At 66.0% G+C, this 27,526-nt stretch overlaps 4 protein-coding genes across 7 annotated transcripts; 2 read left to right on the top strand and 2 right to left on the bottom strand.

Annotated features, from left to right (window-relative positions):
- The first annotated feature begins 70 nt into the window (after window positions 1-70).
- Window positions 71-10,801, top strand: RAVER1 (ribonucleoprotein, PTB binding 1). 3 transcript variants are annotated; one of them, XM_040986277.1, is made up of 14 exons: window positions 71-327; window positions 2,046-2,112; window positions 3,828-4,297; window positions 5,778-5,969; window positions 6,053-6,182; window positions 6,271-6,365; window positions 7,937-8,009; window positions 8,176-8,387; window positions 8,484-8,589; window positions 8,662-8,777; window positions 9,409-9,483; window positions 9,721-9,864; window positions 9,964-10,050; window positions 10,140-10,801. In XM_040986277.1, exons 1-14 carry the CDS (start codon window positions 109-111, stop codon window positions 10,284-10,286), a joined length of 2,133 nt encoding a protein of 710 aa, XP_040842211.1. In that variant the 5' UTR covers window positions 71-108; the 3' UTR covers window positions 10,287-10,801. The 3 variants fall into 3 exon arrangements, with proteins under 3 accessions (XP_040842211.1, XP_040842210.1, XP_040842209.1); XM_040986276.1 differs by having other exon boundaries at window positions 8,484-8,777; window positions 10,140-10,317; window positions 10,473-10,801; XM_040986275.1 differs by having other exon boundaries at window positions 8,484-8,777.
- Window positions 10,802-14,619: 3,818 nt separating this feature from the next.
- Window positions 14,620-17,360, top strand: ZGLP1 (zinc finger GATA like protein 1). The gene is made up of 5 exons (XM_040986193.1): window positions 14,620-14,691; window positions 15,175-15,483; window positions 16,419-16,507; window positions 16,787-16,880; window positions 17,046-17,360. The coding sequence occupies exons 1-5, from the start codon at window positions 14,666-14,668 to the stop codon at window positions 17,167-17,169; spliced, it is 642 nt and encodes a 213-aa protein (XP_040842127.1). The 5' UTR covers window positions 14,620-14,665; the 3' UTR covers window positions 17,170-17,360.
- Window positions 17,361-18,942: 1,582 nt separating this feature from the next.
- On the bottom strand, window positions 18,943-24,686 carry ICAM5 (intercellular adhesion molecule 5). Its single transcript, XM_040986267.1, has 11 exons — window positions 24,605-24,686; window positions 23,512-23,781; window positions 22,998-23,318; window positions 22,558-22,845; window positions 22,148-22,402; window positions 21,796-22,044; window positions 21,310-21,552; window positions 20,946-21,224; window positions 20,611-20,850; window positions 19,681-19,947; window positions 18,943-19,205 (listed from the first exon to the last, which is right to left on the bottom strand). The coding sequence occupies exons 1-11, from the start codon at window positions 24,684-24,686 to the stop codon at window positions 18,943-18,945; spliced, it is 2,757 nt and encodes a 918-aa protein (XP_040842201.1).
- A 1,505-nt stretch (window positions 24,687-26,191) lies between these two features.
- ICAM4 (intercellular adhesion molecule 4 (Landsteiner-Wiener blood group)) lies at window positions 26,192-27,399 on the bottom strand. 2 transcript variants are annotated; one of them, XM_040986272.1, is made up of 3 exons: window positions 26,971-27,399; window positions 26,567-26,890; window positions 26,192-26,409 (listed from the first exon to the last, which is right to left on the bottom strand). In XM_040986272.1, the coding sequence occupies exons 1-3, from the start codon at window positions 27,305-27,307 to the stop codon at window positions 26,291-26,293; spliced, it is 780 nt and encodes a 259-aa protein (XP_040842206.1). In that variant the 5' UTR covers window positions 27,308-27,399; the 3' UTR covers window positions 26,192-26,290. The 2 variants fall into 2 exon arrangements, with proteins under 2 accessions (XP_040842206.1, XP_040842207.1); XM_040986273.1 differs by having other exon boundaries at window positions 26,567-26,872; window positions 26,971-27,393.
- Window positions 27,400-27,526: the final 127 nt, after the last annotated feature.

Genomic DNA, 27,526 nt, shown 5'->3' with positions numbered 1-27,526 from the left:
GGGCCGGGGGCGGGGCCGCGCTGCGCCAATCGGCCGGCGGGCCCGCGTTGCCGCTCTAGGCCGCTCCGCCTCGGCTCGCTGGTCCCAGAAGGCGCCGGGTTCCCCAAGATGGCGGCCGACGTGTCCGTTACTCACCGGCCCGCGCTGAGCCCGGACGCCCGAGCCGAGGGGGACGGCGGGGAGGCCGCGGAGCGCCGGGCCCCCGAGCGGGAGCTGCCGCCGCTGGAGCCCGACGAGATCCAGAGGCGCCTGGAGCACACCGAGCGCCAGTTCCGCAACCGCCGCAAGATACTGATCCGGGGCCTCCCGGGGGACGTGACCAACCAGGTGACGGGCGGAGGGGGAGACGGCGAGCAGTGCGCCTGCGTGGGGGCGTTGCCGGGGCGACCGCAGGCCGCTTGGGCGAGACCAAGAGGATGCAGGGTGGGGGGCGGCTGACCATGGGGCTTGGGGTGCGGTGAGTGCGGCCGGTCCGGCCTCGGCTGCCCCGCACCCCGCACCGCACACTCCGCACCCCGTTCCCGCACCGCACACTCCGCACCCCGTCCCCGCATCCCAACTCCGCACCCCAACTCCGCACCCCGTCCCCCGCGCCCCACACTCCGCACCCCGTGCCCTGCACCCCGTCCCCTGCACCCCACACTCCGCACCCCGTCCCCGCACCCCACACTCCGCACCCCGTCCCCGCACCCCACACTCCGCACCCCGTGCCCTGCACCCCGTCCCCCGCACCCCACACTCCGCACCCCGTCCCCCGCACCCCACACTCCGCACCCCGTCCCCGCACCCCACACTCCGCACTCCGTCCCCCGCACCCCACACTGCGCACCCCACATCCCGTCCCCGCACCGCACACTCTGCACCCCATCCCCGTCCCTGCACCCCATCCCCGTCCCTGCACCCCGTCCGCGACCCACCCAGCCTGGCCACGTCCTCTGCTAGAGCCCCCGACCCTCGGCTGGTCTTCCTGCCTAGATGCCATTCCCTGGGCGCTCTTTGGACCCGGGAAAACACACACCGTGCCGCCCCGTGGCCCGCGGCGGCCGCGGTCAGCACCTCTGCATGCCTGCCCACACGCGGGCCCGTGACGAGGGGCCAGGGCTGGGAGGAGCATGCTGGGGGGACACACGATGGGCAGATGCCCCAAGCGCACTCTGCTGGCGTCCGGGGGTCTCTCAGCTGGAGGGGTGCAGGCGGGCGCGCACAGGGTGTAGGAGGGTGTGGGAGGCTGCACCCTGTGGGATCATCAATGGGAGTGGTCCTGGCGGGGTGCTGAGCGCGCGCCCTCCCCACCTGTGCGGGACATAGGAGCAACAGTGGGTCACCGGAGAGTGCGGATGGATGCAGTAGGGCTGGCAGGCAGGTTAGATAGATGTCTTTCCCAAAAACATCCTTTCTGAGCAGCTGGGGATGCTCTGGGGCCTGGGGCAGGGGCAAGCGTTGGGGAGGTGATGGTGGGCTGCCTGGGGCCTGGGGCAGGAGTGGGGGTGGTGATGGTGGGCAGCCTGGGGGCAGGGGCAAGCTTGGGGGAGGTGATGGTGGGCGGCCTGGAGCCTGGGGCAGGAGTGAGGGAGGTGATGGTAGGCATCCTGGGGGCAGGAGTGGGGGAGGTGATGGTGGGCAGCCTGGGGCAGGAGTGGGGGTGGTGATGGTGGGCATCCTGGGGCCTGGGGCAGGAGTGGGGGAGGTGATGGTGGGCGTCCTGGGGCAGGAGTGGGGGAGGTGATGGTGGGCAGCCTGGGGCCTGGGGCAGAGGTGGGGGAGGTGATGGTGGGCAGCCTGGGGCCTGGGGCAGGGGTGGGGGAGGTGATGGTGGGCATCCTGGGGCCCAGTGGAAGTGAGGGGGGAGGTGACAGGTGGGTGGTTCCAGGCCTGGGGGCAGGTATGCATGGAAATGACGGGCAGCCTGGGGCCATGGGGTAGACTTTTTTTTGCAGTCAGGTGTCTGGGTTAAAAGCCTTTGTAGTGGGGAGGTGCCTGTGCGCACCCTGAAGCTGGGGGCGGGGCTCTGCATGACCCCTGACCCTCCACTTGTGTCCCCACAGGAAGTGCACGACCTCCTCAGCGACTATGAGCTCAAGTACTGTTTCGTGGACAAATACAAAGGCACAGGTTGGTTGGGGCGGGGCAGGCTGGGGTTCAGGTCCTGCCCCCTCCTGGGCCCCACGTGACACCCCACGCCAGAGCCACAGGTGGCCCCAATCTGTGCCTCATCACCAGTGCCTGTCTTGAGGCCAGCTTGATGGCTTCCCTCCCAAGCCCACTGGAATGAGCAGTGCCAACTGCTCGCCAGACTCCCACTGCATGCCCAGCCTCGCCATCCGGGCCCTGCTCCCTCAGAGGGGCTAGTCGGCCTCCACCACAACCCTGACCACTGGGGGTGCCGGTGCCCACTCCCCCGTGTGCCCCCTGCACCGAATGGTCAGCTCTGTGAGAGCCAGCTCAGTTCTTGGCCTCCCCTCCCGCCAAGAGGCCCTCAGTGGACATCTCTGCCCGCCATGCCAGGCCCGTGCCGGCTGCAAGCCCTTCCAGGGCGTCCACTTGCATGCTGTGTCACGGGTGGGAAGGCCCAGATGATAGGGGCCGGTCCCCTTGCAGCCTGACCTTCCCGGCCAGGAGAGTAGCTAGCCCTGGGCATCCTCTCCAAGGCCACAGTGAGTGGAGCAGCCTCACCCTTCCTGGGGCTCCATTCTCTTCCCCTTGAGTGGACCGTGGCCTTGACAGTCACTGCACCTGCTCACGTCTGGACCATGCAAATGCCTGCAAGGCTCCGAGTGTAGTGTCCTGTGGCAGTTTTTAAGTCACTGGATACAAATGTCAATGCAGTGTATTCTTGGTGGCATAACCCAAGGCCCAAGGCGGGTTGGATGGGCCTGGGTTGTGGCACAACAGGTTAAGCAGCTTCCTGCACGCCAGCATCCCATGAGGGCGCCGGTTCGAGTCCTGGCTGTTCTGCTTCTTATCCAGTCCCTGTGGCCCACCCGGGAAAGCAGCAGAAGACTGCCCAAGGGCTTGGGGTCCCTGGTACCCCACCTGGGAGACCCGCAAGAAACCACCTGGCCCAAGACTGGATGCTGTGGCCATGTGGGGGAGTGAACCAGGAGATAGATCCCTCTCTCTGTAATGCCTTCAAAAAATAAATGAATTTTAATTTATTTGGGAAGCAGACAGACAGCTCCCACCTGCTGTTTCCCTGAGTGAGTGCAAGGACCTGGGCTGGAGGCCAGGGTCTCAGGCCAGAACTCTCTCGTGGGAGGCAAGTACCCAGACCCTCGCCTGTGGTCTCCAGGGTCTCCCTGAGGCAGGACGCATGTGCCGCTGTTGACGCCTCAGCCACCAGGCCAAGCACACAGCCCTCCCTGGGGCTGGCGATCTCTGCTTGTTGAGTCCGTGGAGGAGGGCTGTGGGCAGCCTCCGGTGCGAGCTGAGTGACCCTTGGCGTTTACACAGCCTTGCAGCACAGACCAGTTGGTGCCTGCAGTGTGTCGGGGACACAGGTGGAAACCACGTGGCTGGGCTAGACCACGGAGGGCAGGCTTCAAGGACAATGTGACATGTGAAGGAGGGTGGCCGTAGCCGAGAGGCTGCAGCAGAGATCAGCCGTTCCGGTCTGGGAAGCGGAGCCTGTCCCCCAGGGAGGGCTGGGAGAGGTCAGGCTCTGAGAAGGCGGCAGGCTAAGCCGTGGCGCCGGTCGGCAGTGACGCGTGCTGAGTGTTCCCAGGCACTGTATCCTCGGAGGAGATCGCGCTGGGTGGGGGCCTGGGAAGCCACGGGGGACAGGGCCCTGCTAACCCTGCATCCCTTCCCGACCCTGCACCCCACCCCAGCCTTCGTGACCTTGCTGAACGGGCAGCAGGCGGAGGCGGCAATCCGCACCTTCCACCAAAGCCACCTGCGGGAGCGCGAGCTGTCGGTGCAGCTGCAGCCCACGGATGCCCTGCTGTGCGTGGCCAACCTGCCCCCCAGCCTCACGCAGGCGCAGTTCGAGGAACTGGTGCGACCCTTTGGGAGCCTGGAGCGCTGCTTCCTGGTCTACAGCAAGCGCAGCGGCCACTCCAAGGGCTACGGCTTTGCCGAGTACATGAAGAAGGACTCGGCCGCCCGCGCCAAGTCGGACCTGCTGGGCAAGCCGCTGGGCTCACGCACGCTCTACGTGCACTGGACAGACGCCGGGCACCTGACGCCCGCCCTGCTGCACTCCCGCTGCCTCTGCGTTGACCACCTGCCGCCCGGCTTCAACGACGTGGACGCCCTGCGCCAGGCGCTGTCTGCCGTCCACACACCTACCTTCTGCCAGGTGAGCGGGGCTGGGGTGGGGATGGAGCGGGAGGGCATTGGGGTGCGGGCACCAGGCCCAGCCCTCCCTCAATGGGGCGTTCTCTGGGCAACTCGGAATGGGGATGGCTCCACCTTTTCCCCGCGGAGCCACGGTGTCTCTGGCTGCTCCCATCAGCCAGCCGAGACACATGCCTGAGTGGGAGGTTTGCCTTCTGACCAAGTGAGTGCTCAGCAGTTGGCTGCTGCAAGATGTGTCCCCAGGCCCAGCGGCGTGTCGGGAGGTGACCTCAGGTTGAGAGCAGTCTGGCTCAGCCACGCTTCCATCCTGAGAGGCACGTGGCAGCCCTGTGTGCGGGCGAGAGAATCCAGTGGGGTGTTGGAGCCCCCGTGGGGGAGCAGGCGTCTGTAGGACCCGCGCCTTCTGCTGGGACTGTGCCGCCTGCTGCCCAGGGCGAGGCAGCACTGCCGCCCCCATGGAGCCCCCGAGTGTCCCCAGGACTGGCTGTGCCTGATGGAGGCCTTGCTGTGGGTGGCTGTCTGCCCCCTCCCTCCCTCCACCTGCCGGGCATCAGGCGCTGAGAAGAAAGAGCACCCCCCCAGGGCTCTCATGGCCATATTTGGTGAAGGGAACAGGCTGGGGGTGGGCAGGTCTAGGTCGGAACCTTGGCCCCCTGGGCATTGGGCGCCTTTTCACGGCTCTGGGTCTGTCTGCGTGGTGGCTGAGATGAGCGTGGTGACGAGGCATGGGACCAGCAGGTGGAAGCGGGGTGCTCTCTGCCTGCCTGGCCCTGTGACAGCAGCCTGGCTCGCTCTGTGCAGCCGGGGCTCTCGCGGCCCCATCCACATCTGTTCTGTTTGTTTGAAGGTTTGTGAGTTATTGGAGGGGGTCACAGAGAGCGAGGGACAGACCTTCCCAACCTGTGGCCACAGCCATGAGCCCTGGGCTGAACTGAAGTCAGGAGCCGAGAGTGTGAGAGGCTGGGGCCCGCAGCCATTTACCTGTGCGTTGGTGGGCTGCAGAACAGGAACCCCCACCCACCCACCTCACCCTCCCTCCATCCCGTGTCCCTGATCTCTGCTGGCTGCACCTTGTCCTACGGCCTCCCACCAGCCTGTCCCCCGAGACTGTTGGCCTTGAACCCCAGCCGGGATGCCGCATGCCTTGCTCCCACAGGCTCTCCCTTCCCCAGTCCCACTGCAAGCTTCCGCAGCCAGGGCCGTGGTCAGGTGGTGGTCCGGGTCCCAGTCTGAGTTGCTTCTTTGGGGTTCCCGCTGTGTGCCCGGGGCCGCGTGCCCTTTAGTGTCAGCTGGGTCCAGTGTGGTCTCTCGCAGCCGAGGAGCAGGTCAGGTGAGCTGGTGGGGGCTCAGGCCCAGGCCGAGGCCTTCAGCCTCCTCACTGGCCACCGTCACCCGACCTCTGCAGCTGTGCTGGGTTACTGTCAGGGGGCTGCCTGTGGGTCGCAGCCCTTGCCAACACTCGAGACCACCTCCTCCTGCAGCTGGCGTGTGGCCAGGACGGGCAGCTGAAGGGCTTCGCGGTGCTGGAGTACGAGACGGCCGAGATGGCAGAGGAGGCGCAGCAGCGGGCCGACGGCCTGGCCCTGGGCGGCAGTCACCTGCGTGTGTCCTTCTGCGCCCCGGGGCCGCCTGGCCGCAGCATGCTGGCTGCGCTCATCGCCGCCCAGGCCACGGTGAGTGTGGGCGCGCGGGCTGGAGATGGAGAAGGGACCATGGAGGTCCATGGAAGCTGAGCTGTCCCCCTTCCTTCGCTCAGGCCCTCAACCGGGGGAAGGGGCTGCTCCCCGAGCCAAACCTGCTTCAGCTGCTCAGTAGCCTGGGCCCCTCCGCCTCGCTACAGTTGCTGCTTCACCCCCTGCTGCAGGGCAGCGCTGGTGGCAAGCAGGGTAAGAGGCAGGCCAGAGAGCCGGGCTGGGGGCGGCTGGTGGGGCCGCCCTCTGGGGCACCTGTCCCCACCTCCTTGCATCTCCCCAGGCCTCCTGGGCGCACCGCCGGCCATGCCGCTGCTCAACGGGCCTGCCCTGTCCACAGCGCTGTTGCAGCTCGCCCTGCAGAACCAGGGCCAGAAGGTAACAGCCCGGCCCGCCCACCACCCCCAGCCCCCAGCCCCGTGCCTTTCCCTGGACGGTCACGTGGGGTGAAGGGACCCGGACACAGGCAGGGCATGACTGGGAGGAGAGTGGGGACCCCTCCCCTCAGTGCAGGTGGATGTTCACACACACAGCCTGCACACAGACATACCCAGGACATCTTTACAAGAGTTTGCAAAATTGAATTAAATGCTGATCTGCTCTTGGTGCAAAAACCTGGAAGGCGTGTCAGGCCCGGTACAGCATCCGCGTGCCACTCGAGTATCTGGGTGTGGGTCCTGGCTGTGCTTCCTGCACATCTTGAAAGGCTGCGAGCATTTTTTAAGATTTATTTTTATGGAAAGGCAGAGTTACAGAGAGAAGAGAAAGATCTTCCATCCGCTGGCTCACTCCCCAAGTGGCCGCAGTGGCCGGAGCTGAGCTGATCCGAAGCCAGGAGCCAGGAGCCTCTCCCGGGTCTCCCATGCGGGTACAGGATCCCCAGGCTGTGGGCCGTCCCCCACTGCTTTCCCAGGCCACAGGCAGGGAGCTGGGTGGGAAGTGGAGCAGCCGGGATTAGAACCGGCGCCCGTATGGGATGCTGGTGTTACAGGTAGACTTTGCTGGCTGTGCCACCGTGCTGACCCCAGGAGGCTCCTGGCTTGCAGCTCTGGCCTTGCCCTTTGCCTAGAGAGAACATCCCTCTGTTTTATCGTGAACTTTCTGGAATATTCTGGTATCCAGAGACACAGAGTCATGGAGATTTAGAGATCTGTGTGCACACCACCTCGGCTGCCTGCTGGGGCCTGCACGGAGATGGGGTGACGGTGGCCTTCCCCGTGCCCGTCCTGTGTGACTGAACCCGGGTGGGCTGTAGGTACTGAGGTGACAGTGTGACCCTGGGGAGGGTGTGGGCACTGTGAGGTGACAGTGTGACCCTGGGGAGGGTGTGGGCACTGTGAGGTGACAGTGTGACCCTGGGGAGGGTGTGGGCACTGTGAGGTGACAGTGTGACCATGAGTTAGTGGCACTGTGAGGTGACAGTGTGACCATGAGTTAGTGGCACTGTGAGGTGACAGTGTGACCATGAGTTAGTGGCACTGTGAGGTGACAGTGTGACCATGAGTTAGTGGCACTGTGAGGTGACAGTGTGACCATGAGTTAGTGGCACTGTGAGGTGACAGTGTGACCATGAGTTAGTGGCACTGTGAGGTGACAGTGTGACCCTGGGGAGGGTGTGGGCACTGTGAGGTGACAGTGTGACCCTGGGGAGGGTGTGGGCACTGTGAGGTGACAGTGTGACCCTGTGGAGGGTGTGGGCATTGTGAGGTGACAGTGTGACTGTGGGCTGTGGGATACATGGGCAGTTAGGTGACATCCCCAGGTGTTCCCTGTATCACCCATCCGTCACCATCGTTGGCCAGATGGGTGATGGGCCGGGTGTCACAGACACCAGGGGCCACCCTGTGTTGTGGCGCAGGCCTGGCCCTGGGCCAGAGTGTGGGTGCTGTGACACCTGACTGCCGCCCAGGCTGCACTGACCCCGTCCTGGCTGACTGCTCTGTTCCTAGAAGCCGGGGATCCTGGGAGACTCCCCTCTGGGGGTGCCGCCGGCCAACCCCCTCCTGGGGGAGGGGCCTGCAGGTAATCAGCCCAGCCCTCCCCTCCCCTGACAAGTGGTCAGCCCCTGTTGTGTGGCCCTGCGTGAGGGTGACCCCTGTGGGGGCAGCTGGGAGTAGATGGCCTGTGAGAGACACCCTGAAGAAGGGCTGGGAGGGGACTGGGCTGCTGACACAGCTTCTCTCTGTAGGAGGAGCCCTGCCCCCAGAGATGCCATCCCGGCGAGGAAAACCACCTCCACTGATGCCACCCCTGCTGGGCCCCTCAGGGGGTGACCGGGAGCCCTTGGGCCTGGGTCCCCCAGCAGCCCAGCTCACGCCGCCCCCTGCCCCTGGGGGACCCCGCAGCAGCAACCTCAGGGGCCTGCAGAAAGGTGGTGGGCCTCTGCCTCCCTCCTCTGGGGTAAGGCCCTGCCCGGCCCTGCGCCTTCCCCCCAGCACCAGCCCAGCCTCCTGCCCTGCAGGGGCTCACCTTGCCAATCGCACCCTCCCACCACAGGTCTCGCTGCTCGGGGAGCCCCCGAAAGACTACCGGATCCCCCTGAACCCCTACCTGAATCTGCACAGTGTGCTTCCGCCCGGCAGCCTGGCGGGGAGGGAGCCCCGTGGCTGGGGAGGCCCTGGCAGAGGCCCCCACCCGCCCGAGGGCCCCCCGCCTAACCCCCCAGCCCCCAGAGGTGGGGGCAACAAAGCCTTCCCGCTCAAGTCCCGCCTGCTCAGCCCCCTCTCCAGTTCCCGCCTGCCCCCCGAGCCAGGGCCTCCTGACGGCTACGGTGACTTTGAGTGCCCCCCGGTGAGTAACCCTGAGACCAGGTCCCTCAGCCCATCCCCCAGGCCCCACCCAGAACCCCAGAACCTGAAGGACGAGTCCCAGCCCTGAGCCCTGGGAACAGGTGCCCCTTGCACACCTCAGGCCAAGTGTCCAACTGGAAAGCATAGCCCGGTCACACCTAGTTCCTCTCCCCAGGACAGCTCCCAAATTCCAAACCACCCTAGTCCTGTCTTGGCAATGAGGGCTGCTCAACCTGCCATCCCTAGAGCGTCAACCCCGTGGAGCCATCTTGGTACCTGCCTGCAGGGCTTCTGTCTGACCCCTCTGCCTAGGGGTCTGGTGCTGCTCAGGCCACGGCTTGCAGCCACGTGCCCTGCAGACCCTCCCCCACCTGCTCCATTGTAAACAAGGTTCACACGCCCCGGCTCCCGGCTTCCCTGGGCTGCTCCGCACGGCTGACCCGCCAGGGCTCGCATGTGCCAGCCAGCCTTCATTGAGCCCAGAGAACCCCTCTGCCCCCCAGCGGGACACAGCCTCCCTGCCCTGCTGTCCTCTGGGCCCGATGCCAGCAGCAGCTAGATGTGGTGGGATTCAGTCCTGGGGTGCGCTGGGCTGGGATCCCACCCCAAGTGCTTGTCCTGCTCTCATTCAGGACGTGGGACCCCGGCGTCTCTACCCCCACCCGCGGGAGCCGGGCTTTGGACACCACAGACCCAACCGCCACAAGGTACGGGCTGCCCTTGGGCGTCCCCACTCCCGGGAAGCCCTCAGTGCTTGCTCGCTCCCTCCAGGGATGCTTCATCCCTGGCGGGGCCCGGGCCACCTGACCCTGCTCCAGGTGGAGCTCAGCCTCCAGCAGCTCCAAGTGGAGCTGGGAGCAGCTGTCCTGGCCCCCTGGGATGCCCTGCAACCTGGCTGGGTGCTGCCATGGCCCAGCTCACTCAGCTGCCCTCCTTCTCTGCAGATGTCCCCCCCACCCAGTGGCTTCAGTGAGCGGGGTAGCGGCGGTGGTGGGGGCGGACCCCTGTCTCACTTCTGCTCGGGTTCCCCTACCTCCTACTTCGCCAGCGGCCTGCAGGCCGGCCTGAAGCAGAGCCAGCTCAGCAAGGTGCGTGGTCCGTCTTCCCGGACCCCCAACGTGAGAGCTCCTGCTGCTGGCCTCAGCCCCCAGGACTGACCAGTGCCCCTTCTCTCCTGCTTCTCCCAGGCGGTCGGCTCCTCGCTGGGCTCCGGGGAAGGGCTCCTGGGTCTGAGCCCGGGGCCCAACGGCCACAGCCACAGCCACCTGCTGAAGGTACGGGCGGGGGGTGGGGCCGCCCAGGGCCCGGGAGGCCTGGCCGGCGGGCTTCCCCTGACCCAGATCCCCCTGCCCTCTCTCTCCAGACCCCGCTGGGCGGCCAGAAGCGCAGTTTTGCCCACCTGCTGCCTTCGCCCGAGCCCAGCCCGGAAGGCAGCTACGTGGGGCAGCACTCCCAGGGCCTTGGTGGTCACTACGCAGACTCCTACCTGAAGCGGAAACGGATTTTCTAAGGGGCCCGGCCCAGATGTGCCCCGCTCCCCGGGGCTCTGCGCCAGATGTGCCCCACTCCCCAGGGCTCCACACCAGATGTGCCCTGCTCCCCGGGGCTCTGCGCCAGATGTGCCCTGCTCTCCAGGACTCCGTGTCAGATGTGCTCCACTCCCCAGGGGCCCGGCCCAGATGTGCCCTGCTCTCCCGGGCTCCGCGCCAGTTCGCTTTGGGGTTTCTGATGTTGCGTTTTTAGCTTTTCTTTTCTTTTCTTTTCTTTCTTTTCTTTTTTTTTTGAGTTTTCTTCCTGTCGGTAGTAGAGAAGTCTCAGAGACTGCTGACCGACCAAGTGGCTGGAGCCCAGGGAGTGTGGGGGAACCAGGGGGTCAGCCTGTGCCCTGGGCCCCCGCTCACCACGCTGAAATCCCGCAGCCTTAAGAGAGAGGGCCCACCCCGACCCTGCAGCCCGTCCCTCCTGTACAGGGCCTTGCCAGTGCCTTGGGGGTCCCAGACCTCCCGCGAGAAACAAGACTGTCGCCCTGCCTCCTCCTTTTTTTAATTTTGACAGTGGACTCGGTTTCCTTTTTTGGTTTTTATCAGTCCCCATTCCCTTCGCCTCTTGATGCCTTAAACCTGGGCCACAGGCCCGCCAGCCCGGGCCAGAGCCCCTCGGACGCCAAGCACCAGGAGCAGCTTGACTCGGGACCAACCAGCTCTGGCCTGGGCAGGGTGGCCACGGGCACAGCCTGCCTGCTGCCTGGGAGCCGGAGCCCCGAGCTAGGCACCGTGCCCACCCCAGTGGGCCTCGCCATCCGCACCCCTGTCTGCATCAGAACAGCTCCCTGCAGACATGCCCGGCACCTGCCCACCTCGGGCCCTGCCTCTGGCCAGCTCGGCCACCAGCGTCCCCTCTGCGGACCTCTCCTTCCCCCGCACCTCCTCCTCCCACACAGACTTTTGCGAATTAAAGTTTGTAAGTAATAAAGAAATCAGAGCCGGCTGGTTCTTGGGGATAAACCGCGCACCCCGTTAGGCGGCAGGCGCGGAGGGCGGCGCGCCTACTCGGGTGATTACGGCCTCCTGCTCGGCTGCGCGGCTCGGCGCATGCTCGGTGGCCGAGTCACGTGATGCCTGTCATGGCCGCCTCCATGGCCCGTGGCGTGAGTGCCGGGCTGCGGGTTCCCCGGAGCGCCTGCTGGGCCCGGTGCGGGAGCTGTGCGGGCTCCGGATTGAGGCTGCGGGCGGCGGCGGCGCCGATCAGGACATTCTGGACTACAGGTACCGGGGAGCCCCCCGAGGAGGGTGCGGGCATGCCGGCGGGACGCACCGCTCGCCCTAACCGTGTTTTATCCAGGCTTGCAGCGAGCGGGAGAGGAGAAGGGCGGACGCGAGCGGCCGGGGGACGTGTGAGTGCAAGGAGGGCCGGGTCCACTTCCCCGCGGGGCCCAGGCCCCGCAGCCGCTTCGTCCATCCAGTCCCTCACACGCCCCCATGCCCTAACCCTGCGCCCGCGCTCCACCCCTTGCATGGTGTCCCCCAGAGTCCAAGCTCCACCTGCACCCCCATAGTGTCGCCCTGCGCCCGCGCTCCACCTGTACCCCCATGGCGCCCCCCTGAGCCCGCACTCCGCCTGGCTTCACCCCCATAACCCCCCTTTCATGGTGTCCCCCTGAGCCCACACTCCACCCGCACCCCACAAACCCCCCTTTTCATCCCTCAGAGTCAACGTGGTGTTCATAGACCGGTCTGGCCAGCGGATCCCAGTGAGCGGCCGAGTCGGAGACAATGTGCTCCACCTGGCCCAGCGCCATGGGGTGGACCTGGAAGGTACGGGGGTGCTCACTGGGCAGTGAGCGGGCCTGTGTCTATCCGTTCAGAGAAGCCCCTTCACCACAGCCCTCACCTTACCTGTTGAGCATTTTGGGGGTCTCCCTCGTCCATTGGGCCTCAGGTCCGGCCCATGGATTGCCCCGCTGTCCCTCTGGTTGACCCCAGGGTCTTTGCAGTCGCAGCTCCGGCCTGGCACCCCCCCACCAGCATCCTTCACGGGTCCCCCGGCCCTGTGCTCGGCGTACACCCAAGCGTGTGTCCTACTGGAGTGTTTCCCTTTGTCTCTTCTCGCAGTCGGCCTCGTCCACGCCACCTGTTGCCTGTCTGGTCCTTTAACGTTCAGTTAGCTTATTGTGAAGGGAAGGACAGTCGCCATGACCTGCAGCGTGTTCACTCCCGTCACGGCGACTCTGGGGACTCCAGGTCGCTGTAGGTGGCATCCCTGAACCCTGGGCAGTGCTGGAGATGCTGCATCTCACGCTGGCGGGGCACCTGCCCCAGGCCCCTCTCGCTGCAGGTGTGCCAGTGGACAGCCCACTTAGGTAGTGGGGGTCCCCGCTGCCCGCCAGCAGAGACCAGGGTGGAGTTCCTGGCTGACGGCATTTGAGTGAACAGTAGCCGTCCGGTTCTCGTTCTCTCTGCCTTTAAGATAATTAGTTTTTTAAAAGGGGACTTTAACCATAATGGCAAAGCTAGGGGCCTTACTGGCCAGCCATATGAAAGCTGAGTCCCTGGCAGGTGTGGTCCACCCGCAGGGCAAACGGCAGAACACGAGCCGGAGAGGGCAGCAGTCTGTGTCCCTGGGCAAGCTGCTTCACCTTCCTGGGCCTCTTATTTAGTTATTTGTTTGTTTATTTATTTATTGGAAAGTCAGATTTAAAGAGAGGAGAGACAGAAAAATCTGTCCGTTGGTTCACTCCCCAAGTGCCCGCAACAGCCAGAGCTGGGCTGACCCGAAGCCAGGAGCCAGGAGCTTCTTCCAGGTCTCCCATGCGGGTGCAGGGTCCCAAGGCTGTGGGCCGTCCTCCACTGCTTTCCCAGGCCACAGGCAGGGAGCTGGGCGGGAAGTGGGACTGCTGGGACTTGAACCCAGGTGGGATCCAGGCACATGCAAGGCGAGGACTTTAGCTGCTAGGTTACCGCACCGGCCTTTTTGTTTTCTTCATCTGTGAGCTGGGAACAGCTGGGGTCCTAGCCCTGGCTTAGCCCGGGGAAAGGGGACGGGAGGGTTGTAAAAACCCTTTAGAAGGTTTACGGCGACGGGGGACATTGTCCCCAAGCACGGGCTCTCCATGTTCGACCTGAGAGCTGGGAGTTAGGTTCCTGCCTGGGCAGGTGATCCATGGAACACATGCGTCCTCTGCTTCAGCCCCAATGCCCGGCAGCGGGGTGCCACCCAGCCCCACTGAAGTGTACGCTCACCCTGTGGCACTGTGGGCCCCTCAGCTTGGGGACGGGTAGCTGAGCAGAGCAGGCTGGAGGGAGAAGGGGGCGCGGTAAAACCTCCTCCCAGGACTGAATGGCAGGGCCTAACTGCGGCCTTCCCCTGTCCCCGCCCCACAGGGGCCTGCGAAGCCTCCTTAGCCTGTTCCACCTGCCACATGTACGTAAGTGAAGACCACCTGGGAATCCTGCCGCCCCCCGAGGAGAGGTGAGCTGGCAGAGCTGGACTCCTCCCCTCCCCTCCTGGCTGCCTGGCCCAGCTTGCTGCTGCTCACCGCCCCCTGCCCTCACCCCAGGGAGGACGACCTGCTGGACATGGCTCCCTTGCTGCAGGAGAACTCCCGGCTGGGCTGCCAGATCCTGCTGACCCCCGAGCTGGAAGGCGCCGAGTTCACCCTGCCCAAGATCACCAGGAACTTCTACGTGGACGGCCACGTGCCCAAGCCCCACTGACCCGGGGCCACAGCCCGAGCCAGCAGGAGCAGCATGGCCCCAGGGCCAGGACTAAGGGCACGGCCACCGCTGCGGGCCCAGCCCGGAGCGCGGACAGGCCTGAGAAGGGAGAGCGAGAAGAGTCGGCAGCACTTTGGAGATCCGGGAGGGGAGTCCAGGCCGTGGTGGGAACAGGGCCCCTCACCAGCCAGCCCCCGCCCCAGGTCCCCAAGAATGGGAGTGGGGAAGGGGCAGACTCTACTGGAGCTGCAATAAAACTATCGCGCAGAGCCTTGGCGGTGGCGTGTCCTTGGGGGGCGCCCACTGCGCCCCTCTTCCTGGGCAGCGATGGTTGAGACCAGGGCCCCGCCCCGGCAGGCGCGGAGGGATTTGGAGGTGGTCCTCGGCCGTGGGCTGTGCGTGCGAGGAGGAAGGGCTTGGGCAGTGGTGTTCGCGTGCAGCCGGCCCAACACAGCCCGATCGGATCCGATCCCGTCTCGGGGTGAGGGTCTCGGTGCCCTCCCAGGTGGGGCGCGCCTTCCCCGAGCTGGGGCCGGGGGGCACAGGGGGAGGCGGCGCGGGGGGCTGGGCTGGGGCGCCGGAGGCCAACGCGGACGTCTCCGTGCAGCTGCAGCTGCTGGCGCCGACCTGTCTGGACCCCGAGCCGGCACCAGGACCCCCTCCACGGCACGAGCAGATGACGCCAGCGTACCTGCAGCCCAGGTACGCCCCAGCACGCCTGCCCACCTGCCCCGCCGATCTGAGGGTCCTGACGGCCAGCGTCCGGGGTCAGCCAGAGGTCACGCGGCCAGAGGCGGTGTGGGACCCCGGGCGCGCTCGGGGGTGCTCACCCCGGCCCTTGCGCCAAGCGAACGGAGGTCTCGATCAGAGTCGCGGGGAGTCTGGCAGGCGCGGCCTCCACCGACCCATGACCACCCAGCCGCGCAGGCCTGGTGAAGGGGCTGGTCTAACGCCTTGGGTAGGGGTCCCGGCCGCGAGAGCTCACGTGAAGAGCCCACCCCCCAGGGCAGGGCCTCTTGGATGACTACTTTGTAACTTTGTGACTGAGCCGGGCGGGACGTGTCCCCTGCTCCAGGCCAGGAAGCCAGCGCGGGGAGCAGACCCAGGTGGTGGTGGTGCTGGTGGAAGCTCTTCAAGCCAGGAGCCGGTCAGGACAGCGGCGATCGGCTCTCCCTTCGCTCCTAGGTTACACCTGTGGCGCGTTTGCCAGGACCCCATCACGGCCCTGGAGCAGCGCCAGGAGAGGCCTCCCTCCCAGCACAGGCCTGGCTGGGAGCCCGTGGCCCTGGAGGCCGTGGACACCCCGCCTCTGGCCAGGCAGAGGAGCCAGGGCCTGGAACCCCCAAGGGCTCCCCCAGCGTCCCCCCTGAGGAGGCCCCGGAAGCAGCCGCACCCTCGGAAGGGAATGGAGGAGGCGGACCCTCAGTTCCAAGGGGTGACCTTGAACTTTGAGATCAAGTCAGACGCCAGTTTGCAGATCGTCCCCAGCTACCGGTACGGGGTGGGGTGGGGGGCTAAGCCTGGTGCGTGCAGATCCTGGGAGCCGGGGTGGGGTCGGTGACCCCCTTGATGCAGCGCCTGCATCGCCACGCCATGCCACGCAGCTGAATAGGGTTGGGGAAGAAGTCTGTGTGTGTCAGTGCAAATGCAGCTGTGGGTGAAGAAACTGCAAAAATATTGGAGTGGCCCGTTGTGCTAGCCTAGTAGCTAGAGTCCTCACCTTGCACGCGCTGGGATCCCGTGGGGCGCTGGTTTGTATCCCGGCAGCTCCACTTCCCGTCCAGCTCCCTGCCTGTGGCCTGGGAAGGCAATGGAGGACGGCCCACAGCCTTGGGACCCTGCACCCGCATGGGAGACCTGGAGGAGGCTCCTGGCTCCTGGCTCTGGATCAGCTCAGTTCTGTTGCAGCCACGTGGGGAGTGAACTAACAGATAGAAGATCTTTCTGTTCTTTTCCCTGTAAATCTGACTTTCCAGTTAAAAAAATAAATAGATCTTATATACATATATATTTTTTTTATTTGAAAGATAGAGTTAAGGGAGCAAGCTTCCATCCTCTGGTTCACTTCCAAAATGGCGGCAGCAGCTGGTGCTGAGCCGATCTGCAGCCAGGAGCCAGGAGCCAGGAGCCTCCTCCGGGTCTCCCACGCGGGTGCAGGGTCCCAAGGCTGTGGGCCGTCCTCCACTGCTTTCCCAGGCCACAGGCAGGGAGCTGGACGGGAAGTGGGACACCCAGAACTGGCGCCAGTGCCCATGTGAGATGCCAGGGTCGCTGCTGGCGACTTTACAAGCTACAACACCACGGGGTCTCGGAGCCAGGTGGATCTGCAGTTTGACCGTAAACACTGCTTTTGGGGGCTTGCCCAGGATCGACACCACATCTCCCCGCAGTGGCCTAACTCATGTTGGCGGCGGTGGCAGCAGCAGCAGCAGCAGCAGCGGCGGCCCGACTCAGGAGCCCCCTCCAGCCCCTGCTGTGGCTCCTGAAGTGAGCACCCCAGGACCCAGCGAGGCCCTGGGTGAGTCCTGGTCTTGGGGCCCTTTGTCCCCATCCTTCCTCCTGCCCCGCCTTGCCCATCCTGCACCCCCCATTTAGATCAGCCCTGCGGGAGTCGCAGCACCCGCATTCCCCGCCACCCCAAAGGCTGAGTCACTCCACCCCCGGCTTCCTCCCATCTGGTGCCTCCTTGCTGGGCGGGGCCTTCACAGGAGCCCCACCCCTACCGCTGCAGCCCGGCACACCCTTCCCCCCTACTGCATATCCCTGTGACCCCTGCCCCTTTTCTCTGACCTCTCAGGGCCCCGGCGCTGCGCTTCCTGTGGGACGCAGAGGACCCCGCTCTGGAGAGATGCTGAGGATGGCACCCCGCTGTGCAATGCTTGTGGAATCAGGTCCTTAGCCTGGAGCAGGAAGTTGGGGTGCAGGGCCTCCCCACTCTGACCCCAGATCTCTCCTGCATGCTGAGCCGGAGTGGTGGACTCGGGGGGAATGGTGGTGTCTGGCACCCCCTTCCATGCTGTGTGACAGGTCTTTGTCCCCCACCCCCCCAACGCCAGGTACAAGAAGTACGGCATGCGATGCTCCAGCTGCTGGCTGGTGCCCAGGAAGACCGTGCAGGTGCGGAGGCTGTGTGGCAGGTGTGGGATCTCCTGGGGCTCCCGCAGCGGCCCCACTGATTAGACCTACGCGCCTGGCTCTCCCTGCCCCCGACCAGCAGGGCAATGGGAACCCTGTGCCCGCTGCCTCTGTCCCAGCTGTCTTCCCCTCGGGGGTCCCAGGTGGGAGATGCAGGCTTCAGAATCCCCCAAGAGCTCCCCAGGCCACCTTCCCGTCAACCTTGCGGTGACACTCCTGTTGTAACTGGTAACGAAATAAACCACAGAGCTACTGCTGTGATAGCCGTGTGATTGGGGGGGACCCTGCCCTGTGTGCCGCTTCCCCCCAGCCCAAGTCGGCAGGTGGTGACTGGTTTCTCATCGGAATCGGGAGGGGCACACGCAGACCCCCGCCTGGTCACGTGTACACGGGGGAGTTAGCAACTCTTACAGGAGTGAGGGCTGGGCCTAGCAGTTAGGGTGCCTCCGCCTGGGCTCCATGCCCACCTTCAGTTCCCACCTCCAGCCGCCTGCTGGTGCCCAGCCCTGGAGGACAGCAGGGAATGGCTCCAGTGCCTGGCACCCATGCGGGAGACCCGGATGGAGCTCCTGGCTCCTGGCTTCAGATCAGCTCAGCTCCGGCCATTTGGAGAGTGAAACAGCAGGTGGAAGATCTTTCCCTCTGTCCCCCGCGAGTGCAGGGTCCCCAGGCTTTGGGCCGTCCTCCACTGCTTTCCCAGGCCACAGGCAGGGAGCTGGGTGGGAAGTGGGGCAGCCGGGACACGAACCAGTGCCCATGTGGGATCCCAGTGCATACAAGGCGAGGTTTCACCACTGAGCCATTGCGCTGGGCAGAGGCCAAGTGGTGGCTCTATCCCATGTCCGTGCCTGGGTGCAGTTCCGGCTCCCCGCCCCCCCATTCTGGCCTATGGGTCCTTTTGCACCCTGAAGAGCCTGCAGGCTCACCTCGCTGGGCCTGTGGGAGGTGAACCGGAGGACAGGTGGGCGTGCTTGGGCCTCTGCTGAGTGGCTATGGAGAAAGGAGGCGCCCTTTTGCATCAGCCACCCGTTTCCTGCTTGCTTTTCCTGTTCTCTTCTTAGCTCATAAACTGCTCCAAGCTGCCAGCAGGGCTGGGAGCTGCCCAGGCCGCCTTCCTTCGCTTGGGCTCCGGAGGCAGGGGGAGGGGAAGCCAACTGTTCCTTCCTTATGCCTCAGTGCGCCGTGCGCGGGGGTGCAGCTGACACCCCGTGAGCAAGCGTGTGTCTGCTTGGAGTCGCGGATGTGGGGGTGAACTGAGGCACGGAGGGCTGGGCGGGTGGGGCCTCCCAAACGGCTGACACATATATACCCTGCTCCCTTGCCTGTGACCGCAGCCACCGGGACTCCCCCATCTCCTAATGTTGGGGGGCTGAGGGGAAGTGGGTGCCAGTTACCAGATCTGGGGGACAGCACTGCAGGTCACCAGAGACTGGGAGAAGGAGGAGGGCGGCTTTGGGTCCCCACCCCTGCCCTAGGGGCTGCTGAGAACAGGAAACCGGGGAAGTGGCAGGGCACATGGAGGGCAAGGCCCCTGGCACTCCTGGAAACACAGGGTGGGGGGCGTGCAGATCACCTGGGAGGCTTGGGGCTGGGATTCAGAGCCTGCAGAAAGCAGCCAAGGGCCGTTCCTTTTTTATAAACTTTATTGGGGGAGGTGGGTAGAAAATAGGGGTGGCCACCCCTGGAGGTGAATTCATAAATAGTGAATGGAGAAGGAGCCGCTGCCGAAGCCCCTCCTGTTCCCGCCCCCAGGGTGTGCGCCTGGGGTGGGGCGCGCCCCCCGGCCCGCGGGGAGAGGCGGGCTGGTGGGGAGCAGGTTCAGGCAGACGTGAGCTGGATGGCAAAGACCTCGCCCCCCGCGGGCGACTCGGCGGCTTCCCCGGCCTCGGGGCCGCCCTCGCCGCCCCCAGCGCCGCCCGCGCCGTTCAGGCACACGGCCTCGCCCGAGCTCTCCGCCTCCTGCACGTTGTACTCGCCCTTCTTGCACGCCGTGGACTGCACGTAGAAAGCCAGGCCGGCCCCCGCGGCCAGCAGCGCCGCGCCCCCCGCCGCGCCCCCCACGGCGATCCACAGCCAGGGACCTGCAGGGAGACCCCCAGGGTGGGTGGGCAAAGTCGGGGCTCCTCCCAGCCCCGTGCCCCCCAGGCCCGGAGCTGCCGCTGGCACCTCCCCCACATGGCAGCGAGGGGTCTCCCGTGCAACCCGCTCCAGAACGACCCCACCCCTACAAGTTGCAGGAAGTTGGGGGTAGGGGGCCTTAGCTGGTGGACGTTTCAAGCCCCCTTGCCGGAAGCGACGAGGTTCCCCCCACTCAGAACCCACCCCAAGTTCATGCCTGCTGTTGCAAAAAGTTCGGGGACTCTGATGAGCGTGGATTTCCCAGTTTTACACCAAGGTGGGTTTTTTTAAATTCCTGTTTTGTTTTTCATTTTTCAGAATTCCCCTCACACACCCAACTTGGGTCATCAGTTGCCCCCAACTTCCGTTGGGATCCACCACGGGCACGGAAAGCCAGGTGCTGGTGGGCGACCCCCACGCAGCTCTCCAGCCACTCACCTGCCACGCGCACCGTGATGCGCCGCGCGTGGCGGCCATGCGCGTTGGTGGCCTCGCACTCGTACTCGCCGCCGTGGCTGCCCATGGCGCCTGCCACGCTGAGCGTGCTGTTGTTGCTGGAGAGGCCGATGTTGAGGGCCCCTGGCGGGGCGCGCCAGCTGATCTGGGCCGGCGGCCACGCCTCTGCGCGGCAGGTCAAGGTGAAGTTCCCTCCAGGGCGCACGCCTCCAGCAGGGGAGGCTGCGAGCTCAGCCACCACCGGCTGGTCTGCGGAGGACGGGGGAAGCAGAGAGAAGCTTGGCAGCCCCCCAGCCCCAATAGGGCCTGGAACACCCCTGGGGGCGGGCAGGCAGCCAGGGGAAGCCTCCTACCCCAACATGCTTCCTGTTAAGGCTTTGTTGCTATTCCACCTCCCACCATCCAGCTCATGGCTAATAACGTGCGTCCCAGACGAGGGGTCAGGTGATGGCACAGGGCTTGGGTCCCTGGCACCCACAGGAGACCTGGGTGCAGTTAACCACGGGGCCCATGCAATGGCGCAGCCAGTTAAGCCACCACCCGTAACTGGTTCAAATCCCTGCTGCTCCATTTCCAATCCAGCTCCCTGCCAGTGCTCCTGGGAGAGGGGCTTGGAAAGGCTGGGGCCCGGGCACCCACGGGAGGCCTGCGGGAAGCTCCTGGCTCCTGGCTTAGCAGGCCTGGCCCAGCCCCAGCCTTTGGGGCCACTGGGGGAGCAAGTCAGCAGATGGAAGATTTCTTTCTTAGTTCTACTTTTCTCTCTGCTTTTCAAACAGATCTTTTCTAAAAATGACACTGAGCAGTTGTGGGGAGCAAAAATGACGCACCCCTAGTGAGAAGAAGCCCTGTGGAGCTGGAACTAGGGCCTCAAGGTGCAGGTGGCGTTCCGGGGTCCCAGGGAGGCCTACTCACATTCCACGCCCACCGTGACAGTGCGGGAGTCCGTGCCGTGCGTGTTGGTGGCCACACAGAGGTAGGTGCCCGCGTCCTCCCGCGACACGCGCGCCCGAGGGGGTCGTGGCGTGCCCTCCCGCGAGCAGCGCACGCGTGGAGAAGGGCGACCCCGGGCAGCACAGGCCAGGGCTGCGGCCTCGGCGCCTTCCAGCCACGTCTGGTCGCTGGGACACGTGGATTCATCCATGTGTGGCGGCGCTGCCAGGGTGGGGGCCGGAGGGGCGCGTCAGGGAGGGGCCGGAACCCTGGACACCCCGCCCTCCGCCCCTCGCACCCGCCTGGGCCCCGCTCACACTCCGAGCTCACGACCACGGTTTTGACGGCAGAGCCGTGCCGGTTGGTGGCATTACAGATATACACGCCGGGTGCCAGGTCCTTGGAGGTGCTGAGGCCTCGGAGATTCGAGTCGGGGGGCGCCAGAGGCAGTAGCACCCCCTCGCTGGCGCCTTCAGAGCCCACACACTGCACGCGTGGCTGCGGCTTCCCTTCCACCTCGCAGGCAAACAGCTGCTCCGACCCTTCCACCCACGTCCAGTTGCTGGGGCAAGCATGCTCCTCGAAGCTGGGGCCGTCTGGGGGAGCAGCGGGAGATGGGGTTCGCAGGGAAGCCGCGCTGGCAGACGCTGGGGTGGCCCCGAGGGTGCGGGGAGGACTCACACTCCACCGTGACCGCCACGTTCTTGGCTGCGGAGCCCCGAGCGTTCACGGCCTCGCAGCGGTAGCTGCCCGCGTGCTTCCGGGCCACCAGGAGCAGCCCTTCGATGACCTCGGGCTCCCCGGCGCGCACGCAGCTCACGCTGGGCGGCGGGACCCCGTGCGCCACGCAGCTCAGCGAGGCCTCGGTACCTTCCAGCCAGGTCACGCGCTCCGGGCAGCCCACGCTGTCCAGCGCCGGCGCGTCTGCAGAGGCGCGGGTGTTGAGGGGTCAGCGGGAGACTTGGGGGTTCAGGCTGACGCGCTTAATCCCTTCCCTTTCCTCCTCCTCCCCCCTCACTGCCCCCATACTCCGCCCACCTGGAAAAGTTCCGCCCAAAGTCACGCCCCACGCAGCAGGACACGTCCGCCATCCCTCCAACCAGATCCAAGGCGGCAGAACCCACTCTCCCCACATCCTGGCCCGAGGCTTCTCTTCCTCAGACTCACACTCCACGGTCAGCGTCACGTCCCTGACCGCCTCGCCCTGGACGTTGGCCGCCGTGCAGCGGTAAGTGCCAGCGAGCGCGCGGGTGACCGGGCCCAGCAGCCCCAGCGCCAGCACCGCCCCTCCGTCGGGCCGCGCGCAGTGCACCGACGGCGCCGGGTTTCCGCGCGCCTCGCAGCGCAGCGTCTGCTCAGGCCCCTCTGGCCACGTCCAGCTCCTGGGACAGTCCGTGTCCTCCAGCCGGGGGGCGTCTGCGGGGCGGAGGGGAGCGGAGAGGGAACACACCGGCTTGGGAGCAGCTCGCCCCGGTCCTTGGGGCATCACCCGGGAAATGGGCATGCTGGGGCTACTCACATAAGACGCGGAGTTCCGTGCTTGCGTTCTTGCTTAGGGTCTCCCCGCCCACGTCGAGGGTGGCGTCGCAAAAGAAGCTGCGTCCATCGTCATTTTCAGTAGCATTAAACCGTAGCTGGACGGGCTGCCCCGGCTCTGCCGCTGGAACCCCATCCAGGGTGGCCAGCGCTCCAGCCCCAGGTGTACAAGTGACCGTCACCAACTCGCCCTCGGGGGCGCTGGCTTCACTCAGGGTGAGGAGGGGCGCTGGCAAGCCTAGGGGCCAAACATGGACCGGATCCCCTGACCTCAACGCCTCCCTGGGTCAAGGCCCTCCCATCACCTGCCCAAACTCCTCCTGGGGTCTCTCCAACCGCCCCCGCCCATCATTCGCTCCCCACCCCGTCATGTCTCCCTCTTATAAATCTTACTATAAACGGTCAGGTTCTCCCGGGTCTCCCGCCGTTCGCCCCCCAGGGTCACACTGCACACCAGCTGCCTGGTGCCTTCCTCCTCCACGCTAGCCACGGCCATGGCGGTGGCCACGAGAGCATCCGCCTCCAGGGTGACCTCGGGATTCAGCCTCCTGTCCCCCAGCGCGAGGTGGACGCCAGCCTCCGAGGCCGGGAACAGCCCGTCCAGGGTGCAGCTCACGAGCCTCTCAGAGCCCACTTCCAGAATTGCAGGGGCGACGAGACGCGGGGGTTCCGCGGACAGGGCTAGGGGGCAGAACAACAGAGCTGACCCTTCAGGGGCGGGAGAGCGCTCCCGTGGCTGTCCGCGGCACAGAGGGGCTCGGGTGCGTGTGCAGAGTTAAGAATCCGCTGCCGTTCCCCTCGGCCACCCCGCGTGCGCACGCGAGCGCACCTACCGTAGGTCCGGAGCAGCCTAGGAGCTGAGCTATTTTCAAACAGTCCCAGGCCGTGCGGCCGCAGGTCCAGCTCCGCGCGGCATGAGAAATTAGCTCCATGGTCCTCCCGCCGCGCCAGAACCGTGGCCGTGAGTATGGCACCCCGCGCTCGGGGCGGTTCGCCCGCGAAACTGCGACGGATTAGTTCCTGGGCACCCCGAAGTAGGGTCAGGGTGAGGCTCCCGCGAGGTCCCGCGCCGGGGACCCTACAGCTCAAGGTGAAGTTCTCGCCCACAGGTTGCCAGGGAGGCAGCGGCATCAGCTCCACGCGATCCGGGCGCTCTGCAGAATAAGAAATCGCGGCTCTTGGAAACGCCCGGGCTTAGAGAGGGCTTTGGGGAGCCGGGGATGAGAGGAGAGGGAATTAAGGGTCCAGAAGGAGGAGCCCGATGGGGCGGGCGCTGGAATCTTGGATGGGCGGGACCTGGAAGCAAGTGTGAGTAGTGGAATCGGAGCGTGGCCACCCAGAACTTACGGAAAGTACGGATGAGCCCACGAGCCTGGAGCGTGCGCCGCGCGCAGCGGAAGAAGCAGACGGGCTGGGTTTCGGGCTCGCGGATGTCCACCAGCTGCCGCGCCAGCCAGCGCAGCCCCCGCTGGGTCCCGTTCCGGCGCAGCGAGGTCTCCAGGCCGCCGCGCTCCGGCCGTGGGCAGTTGGTGCTGCAATTCAGCCAGAGCGAGCCCCCGCGCTCCACGAGCGCCACGCGGGGCTGCAGGTCCGCCCAGAAGGGCTCCTGCGCGACCGCTGCCCGGGGAGACGCGGGCTCAGCCTGGGCCGCTAACTCGGGAGGATCGAGCAGCGAGGGGACCACAGTCGGGAATGACCCCAGGAGTCCCCGCGCCCTGCCCAAGCCTCGGGTTTGGGGGTTATGCTCCCACAGGGTTCAACTGCAGGTGCCTCTGGGGGTATGCGAGCCCAGAGCCCCAGGCTCCAAGAAGCCGGCGACGGGGCGATGGGAATGTATGGGGGAGGAAGACGCCGAGAGGCAAGATGAGGGGTCTTCCGTGCACACAGCAAGGCAGGGAGGAAGGGACCCCACACGCGAGGACTGGGGACATAGACCAGTTCTCCGGGCTCCCCTGGCCGACTTCCAGGAGAGAGACTGAGGTTGGGGCGAAGGCAAGACAGAAATGAGGCTGGCTCCAAAATAAAGGACACCCCCGAAGCTGGGTGAGGAACATGGTGGGGAGAGGACGCGCGTGGCCGGGGCTCGTGGAAGCAGCTCTGGCCAGAGTCGCGAACAGCGCGTGTGAGTCACGACGACTGGGGAGATGGTGCGGAGGGAGGGGTCTTGGCGGATCCGTGAGTGGGAAAGGTGCAAGTCGGTGAGCAGCACCCGCGGAGGGTCTCCAGGGCGCACGGCTGCAGCCGAGCAGCCCGGATGGCGAAGAAAGGGAGTAGGGTGGAGACCCGGAGGAGCCGGGAGTCTTCAGTTCGTGTTGGGGGGAGGGGACAGGCTCCAGGTGGAGGGGCTGGAGCGTGGGAGGCGAGGGCGGAGCCAGCAGGGGGCTGGGAACTCCGCCCCCGCCCTGGTCCAGCACCCTCCGGAGCCGGGTCGGGCTCTTACCTGACAGGCCGAGGATCCCCAGGCCCAAGGCAACCCAGAGGCCGAGTAGCGCCCGGCGCAGCCCTGGCGAAGGCCCTGGCATCGCCGCCGCGGGGAGAGCGCAGGAGGCGAGGGGAGCGCGAGTGACGAGTTGGGCAGGAGGACGGCGCGGCGCGGCGCGGCGTGGCGCGGCGGGAGGAGTGTGGGGGAGTTGCGCTCGGGGATTGGTTTAACGTTGGTAACTTGGTTTCCAAGGAGGGGGCGGCGGCAGAGGCGGTGGGGGGCGGGCGGCGAGCGTGCACTGGGCTCCCGGCCTTGGAGAAGGCGAGCGAGCGGGAGCGAGCGACCCCCGGGGGGCTGCGTGCAGGCAGGCCCGCCTTGTGCCGGCGTCATCGCGGGCGGACGGGCGCGGAGGTCGGGGGGCGCGGGGAGTGGGTAGATGCTGGATCGCCCTTCTCCAAACCCCACCCACCCTTGCCTCAGATGCCAGGGTAACCAGCTGGACTCGGAGCTCCGCCTCTATGCTTAGCTCCACCCGCCAGCGCCCCCTTAGTGCAAGGATGGATGGGGGGCGCTCGGAGAGGTTTACCAGCGCCGGCGCAGGATAAAGGACAGGACTAAGGCGGAGAGGACGAGGGGGTCGTCTCATTCGGATCCCCAGCGGAGCTGACATTCTCGTGGACCCCCTTCTCTCCCTACCCACCACCAACTCCCCACTCCTGGCACGCGCCGGGCGAGGGGGCGGAGACGAAAGTGCCAGCGAGTCGGAGACACGTGTGCGTGCGCGCCGCGTTCGCGGGCGGCTAAATTACAGTCGGCTCCGCTCGGGGGCTGTATTTACCCAGCGTGCAGCGGGCATGTGTCTGCTCGGCTGCCGAGAGCGCCAGCCGCCCAGGAGCGCCCACCTTCGCGGCGGCGGGCGAGGCCTTGCCAAGGCGGCCAGCACCGGCCTTGCAGTCTGCATCCACGGGCGACCGCGACACTCACCCTGAGGCTCTGACCTTGCATCCGGACCCCCACGCGCCCATGGCTCACCACCTGTGCCGCGCGCGCCTGGCCCCGAGGGCGTCTGCCACTTGCATCCCGCGTGGGCTCTCCGGCTTAGCCCTGCCCGCTGTCCTACAAGGGAAACCGTGTCCCTCAACGTGCCCTTGTCAGTTGCCCATCTGGGGTCTCCCAGCGCTCGCCAGGAGCTGCCTCGGGGACCCAGAGGGGGCTTGCTCCACGGCTGGCCTGCGCAAAGTGGGGTGCTGTTAATGGAAGTGGGTTGGTGTTGGGAACGGAAACTTGGCATCCAATCAGAGCGCGGCCTGAGGGAGGCGGAGCCAATCAGCAAGAGGCGCACGGTGACCGCGCCCAGGGCCGGGCTTGGGGTTGGGGAGGCCCTCGCTTTGAGCGTCTGTGCGGACGCGATAATGTTCGCCGGGAGTTCGCAGCTCCAGCGGCCGTGCGGATGCGGAGACCTTAGAGACGCCGGCGTCGGGGCCAGTGAGATGAGCGACTTGGAGAAAAATACCAGTGGCTAAAGGGAACCCCCAAAACAAGAGCCTATTTCCTTGGGGTGCGCTCTCGGGTGTGTGTGCTGGGGGGGTGGTGAGGACCGAGGCCAGCTCAGGATGGCTTTATTGATCTGAACAGGGCCCCCCTTCCTCCCAACCCCTTCATCGAAATTGTTCTTTCTGCTCATCCGTCATCCGGCACCGGAGTCTACATTTGCGACTTCCTCGCTAGGCACCTGCGCAGGTAGGCCCCTCCCAGGGCGAGGAGGAGTCCCCCCAGGGCGGCGATGGAGGTGCAAGCCAAAGCTTTGGACTGGGAGCTCCAAGCTGGGGGCGGGGGGGGGGCAGGAGTGAGGACAGGAGGAGGAAGGGGAACAGAATTAACAGCCAGATCCAGGAGGAACTCAAACCTTGGTGTGGGAAAGGGGAGGATCCCAACCCATCCTCCCGCACCCCCACCCACCACCCTGCAGGGGTACCTCACCAATGACCGCGAGTGTCACGGGGGCAGAGCTGCTGTGGACCACCCGGCCGGGCAGGTGGAGACTCCAGTGACAGGTCAGGGGCTGCCAGAGATCGCGAGGCCTCGCAGGCCACTGATGGGTCACCGTCACATTGGCCATGTTCTGGCCTTCAAAACACTCCAGGCTGTCGTGGGAGATGAGCCGGCCGCCGAGCCTCAGGGTCACCACCAGGGAGTTGACGGGGAACACGTGTATAATGTGGCAGCGCAGAGTGTAGACGCCGCCCACCAGGACCGGGGGCTCCAAGACCACACCGCCGGGCGGCTCTGCGGGGAGAGGGCACCCCACAAGGTCAGGTGCGCCGGGCGCGCCCCCTTGGCCCACTGTCCACTCCCCGTCTCCCTCCCCCTCGCCCGGCCCTCACTGTAGGTGGTGATCCTGGCCGTGGCCCCCCGCGTTTCTCCCGCGCGCGTGACGGAGCAGGATGCGGTGGAGTTCCGGGCTCTCACGTCCAGCAGTTCGTAGGACACCCAGCATGGCCCGCTCAGCGTCTGGCCTCGCTGCAACTGCGTCTGCAAGCTGGGCTTCTCCACCAGGGGGCAGCTGGTGCTGCAGTTGAGCCACACGGAGTGTCCTGGCAGCACGGCCACCTGCTCTGGGCTGAGCCGCACCCAGAAGGGCACCTGCTCCCTCGCGCCTGCGGCTCCCAGGCCAAAGGACCCCAGCCAGAGCCCCAGCCCCAGGAGCAACGCAGACCCCATGGCCTAGGGCCGGATGTGCCAGCGCTTCCCCCAGCTGGCTGCAGAGATAAGGAAGGGAACCCCATAGCCCCGCCTCTAACTCCGCCCTTGGCACGGAGGGGGGCCCCAGGAGCCCTTTCTCGGCTCAAGAGAGGGGGTGCTAACCCCCAGGTAATCCACATGCCATTGACCCAAACCCAGATTTGAGCCAGAGCCTCAGGCGTGGGATTCCAAGGCTCC

The sequence above is a fragment of the Ochotona curzoniae genome, unplaced genomic scaffold (assembly GCF_017591425.1).
Source record: "Ochotona curzoniae isolate NIBS_2020 unplaced genomic scaffold, NIBS_Ocur_1.0 contig_4502, whole genome shotgun sequence".
Classification (NCBI taxonomy): Eukaryota; Metazoa; Chordata; class Mammalia; order Lagomorpha; family Ochotonidae; genus Ochotona; species Ochotona curzoniae.
Note: the sequence above shows the minus strand (reverse complement) of the source record. Positions and strands in the feature narration are given on the sequence as shown.

Coding starts and splice junctions, on each gene's coding strand:
- ICAM4 (XM_040986272.1), bottom strand. CDS start 27,307: ATGGGGTCTGCGTTGCTCCTGGGGCTGGGGCTCTGGCTGGGGTCCTTT. Junction 26,891..26,970: donor GGCCAGGATCACCACCTACA/GTGAGGGCCGGG, acceptor CTGACCTTGTGG/GGTGCCCTCTCCCCGCAGAG. Junction 26,410..26,566: donor CGTGACACTCGCGGTCATTG/GTGAGGTACCCC, acceptor CCCCGCCCCCAG/CTTGGAGCTCCCAGTCCAAA.
- ICAM5 (XM_040986267.1), bottom strand. CDS start 24,686: ATGCCAGGGCCTTCGCCAGGGCTGCGCCGGGCGCTACTCGGCCTCTGG. Junction 22,045..22,147: donor CACGGAACTCCGCGTCTTAT/GTGAGTAGCCCC, acceptor TCCGCCCCGCAG/ACGCCCCCCGGCTGGAGGAC. Junction 19,206..19,680: donor CATCACGGTGCGCGTGGCAG/GTGAGTGGCTGG, acceptor GTCTCCCTGCAG/GTCCCTGGCTGTGGATCGCC.
- RAVER1 (XM_040986276.1), top strand. CDS start 109: ATGGCGGCCGACGTGTCCGTTACTCACCGGCCCGCGCTGAGCCCGGAC. Junction 6,183..6,270: donor CAGCGCTGGTGGCAAGCAGG/GTAAGAGGCAGG, acceptor GCATCTCCCCAG/GCCTCCTGGGCGCACCGCCG. Junction 9,484..9,720: donor ACAGACCCAACCGCCACAAG/GTACGGGCTGCC, acceptor CCTTCTCTGCAG/ATGTCCCCCCCACCCAGTGG.
- ZGLP1 (XM_040986193.1), top strand. CDS start 14,666: ATGACGCCAGCGTACCTGCAGCCCAG. Junction 15,484..16,418: donor CAGATCGTCCCCAGCTACCG/GTACGGGGTGGG, acceptor CAGCAGCAGCAG/CAGCAGCAGCGGCGGCCCGA. Junction 16,881..17,045: donor TGCAATGCTTGTGGAATCAG/GTCCTTAGCCTG, acceptor CCCCAACGCCAG/GTACAAGAAGTACGGCATGC.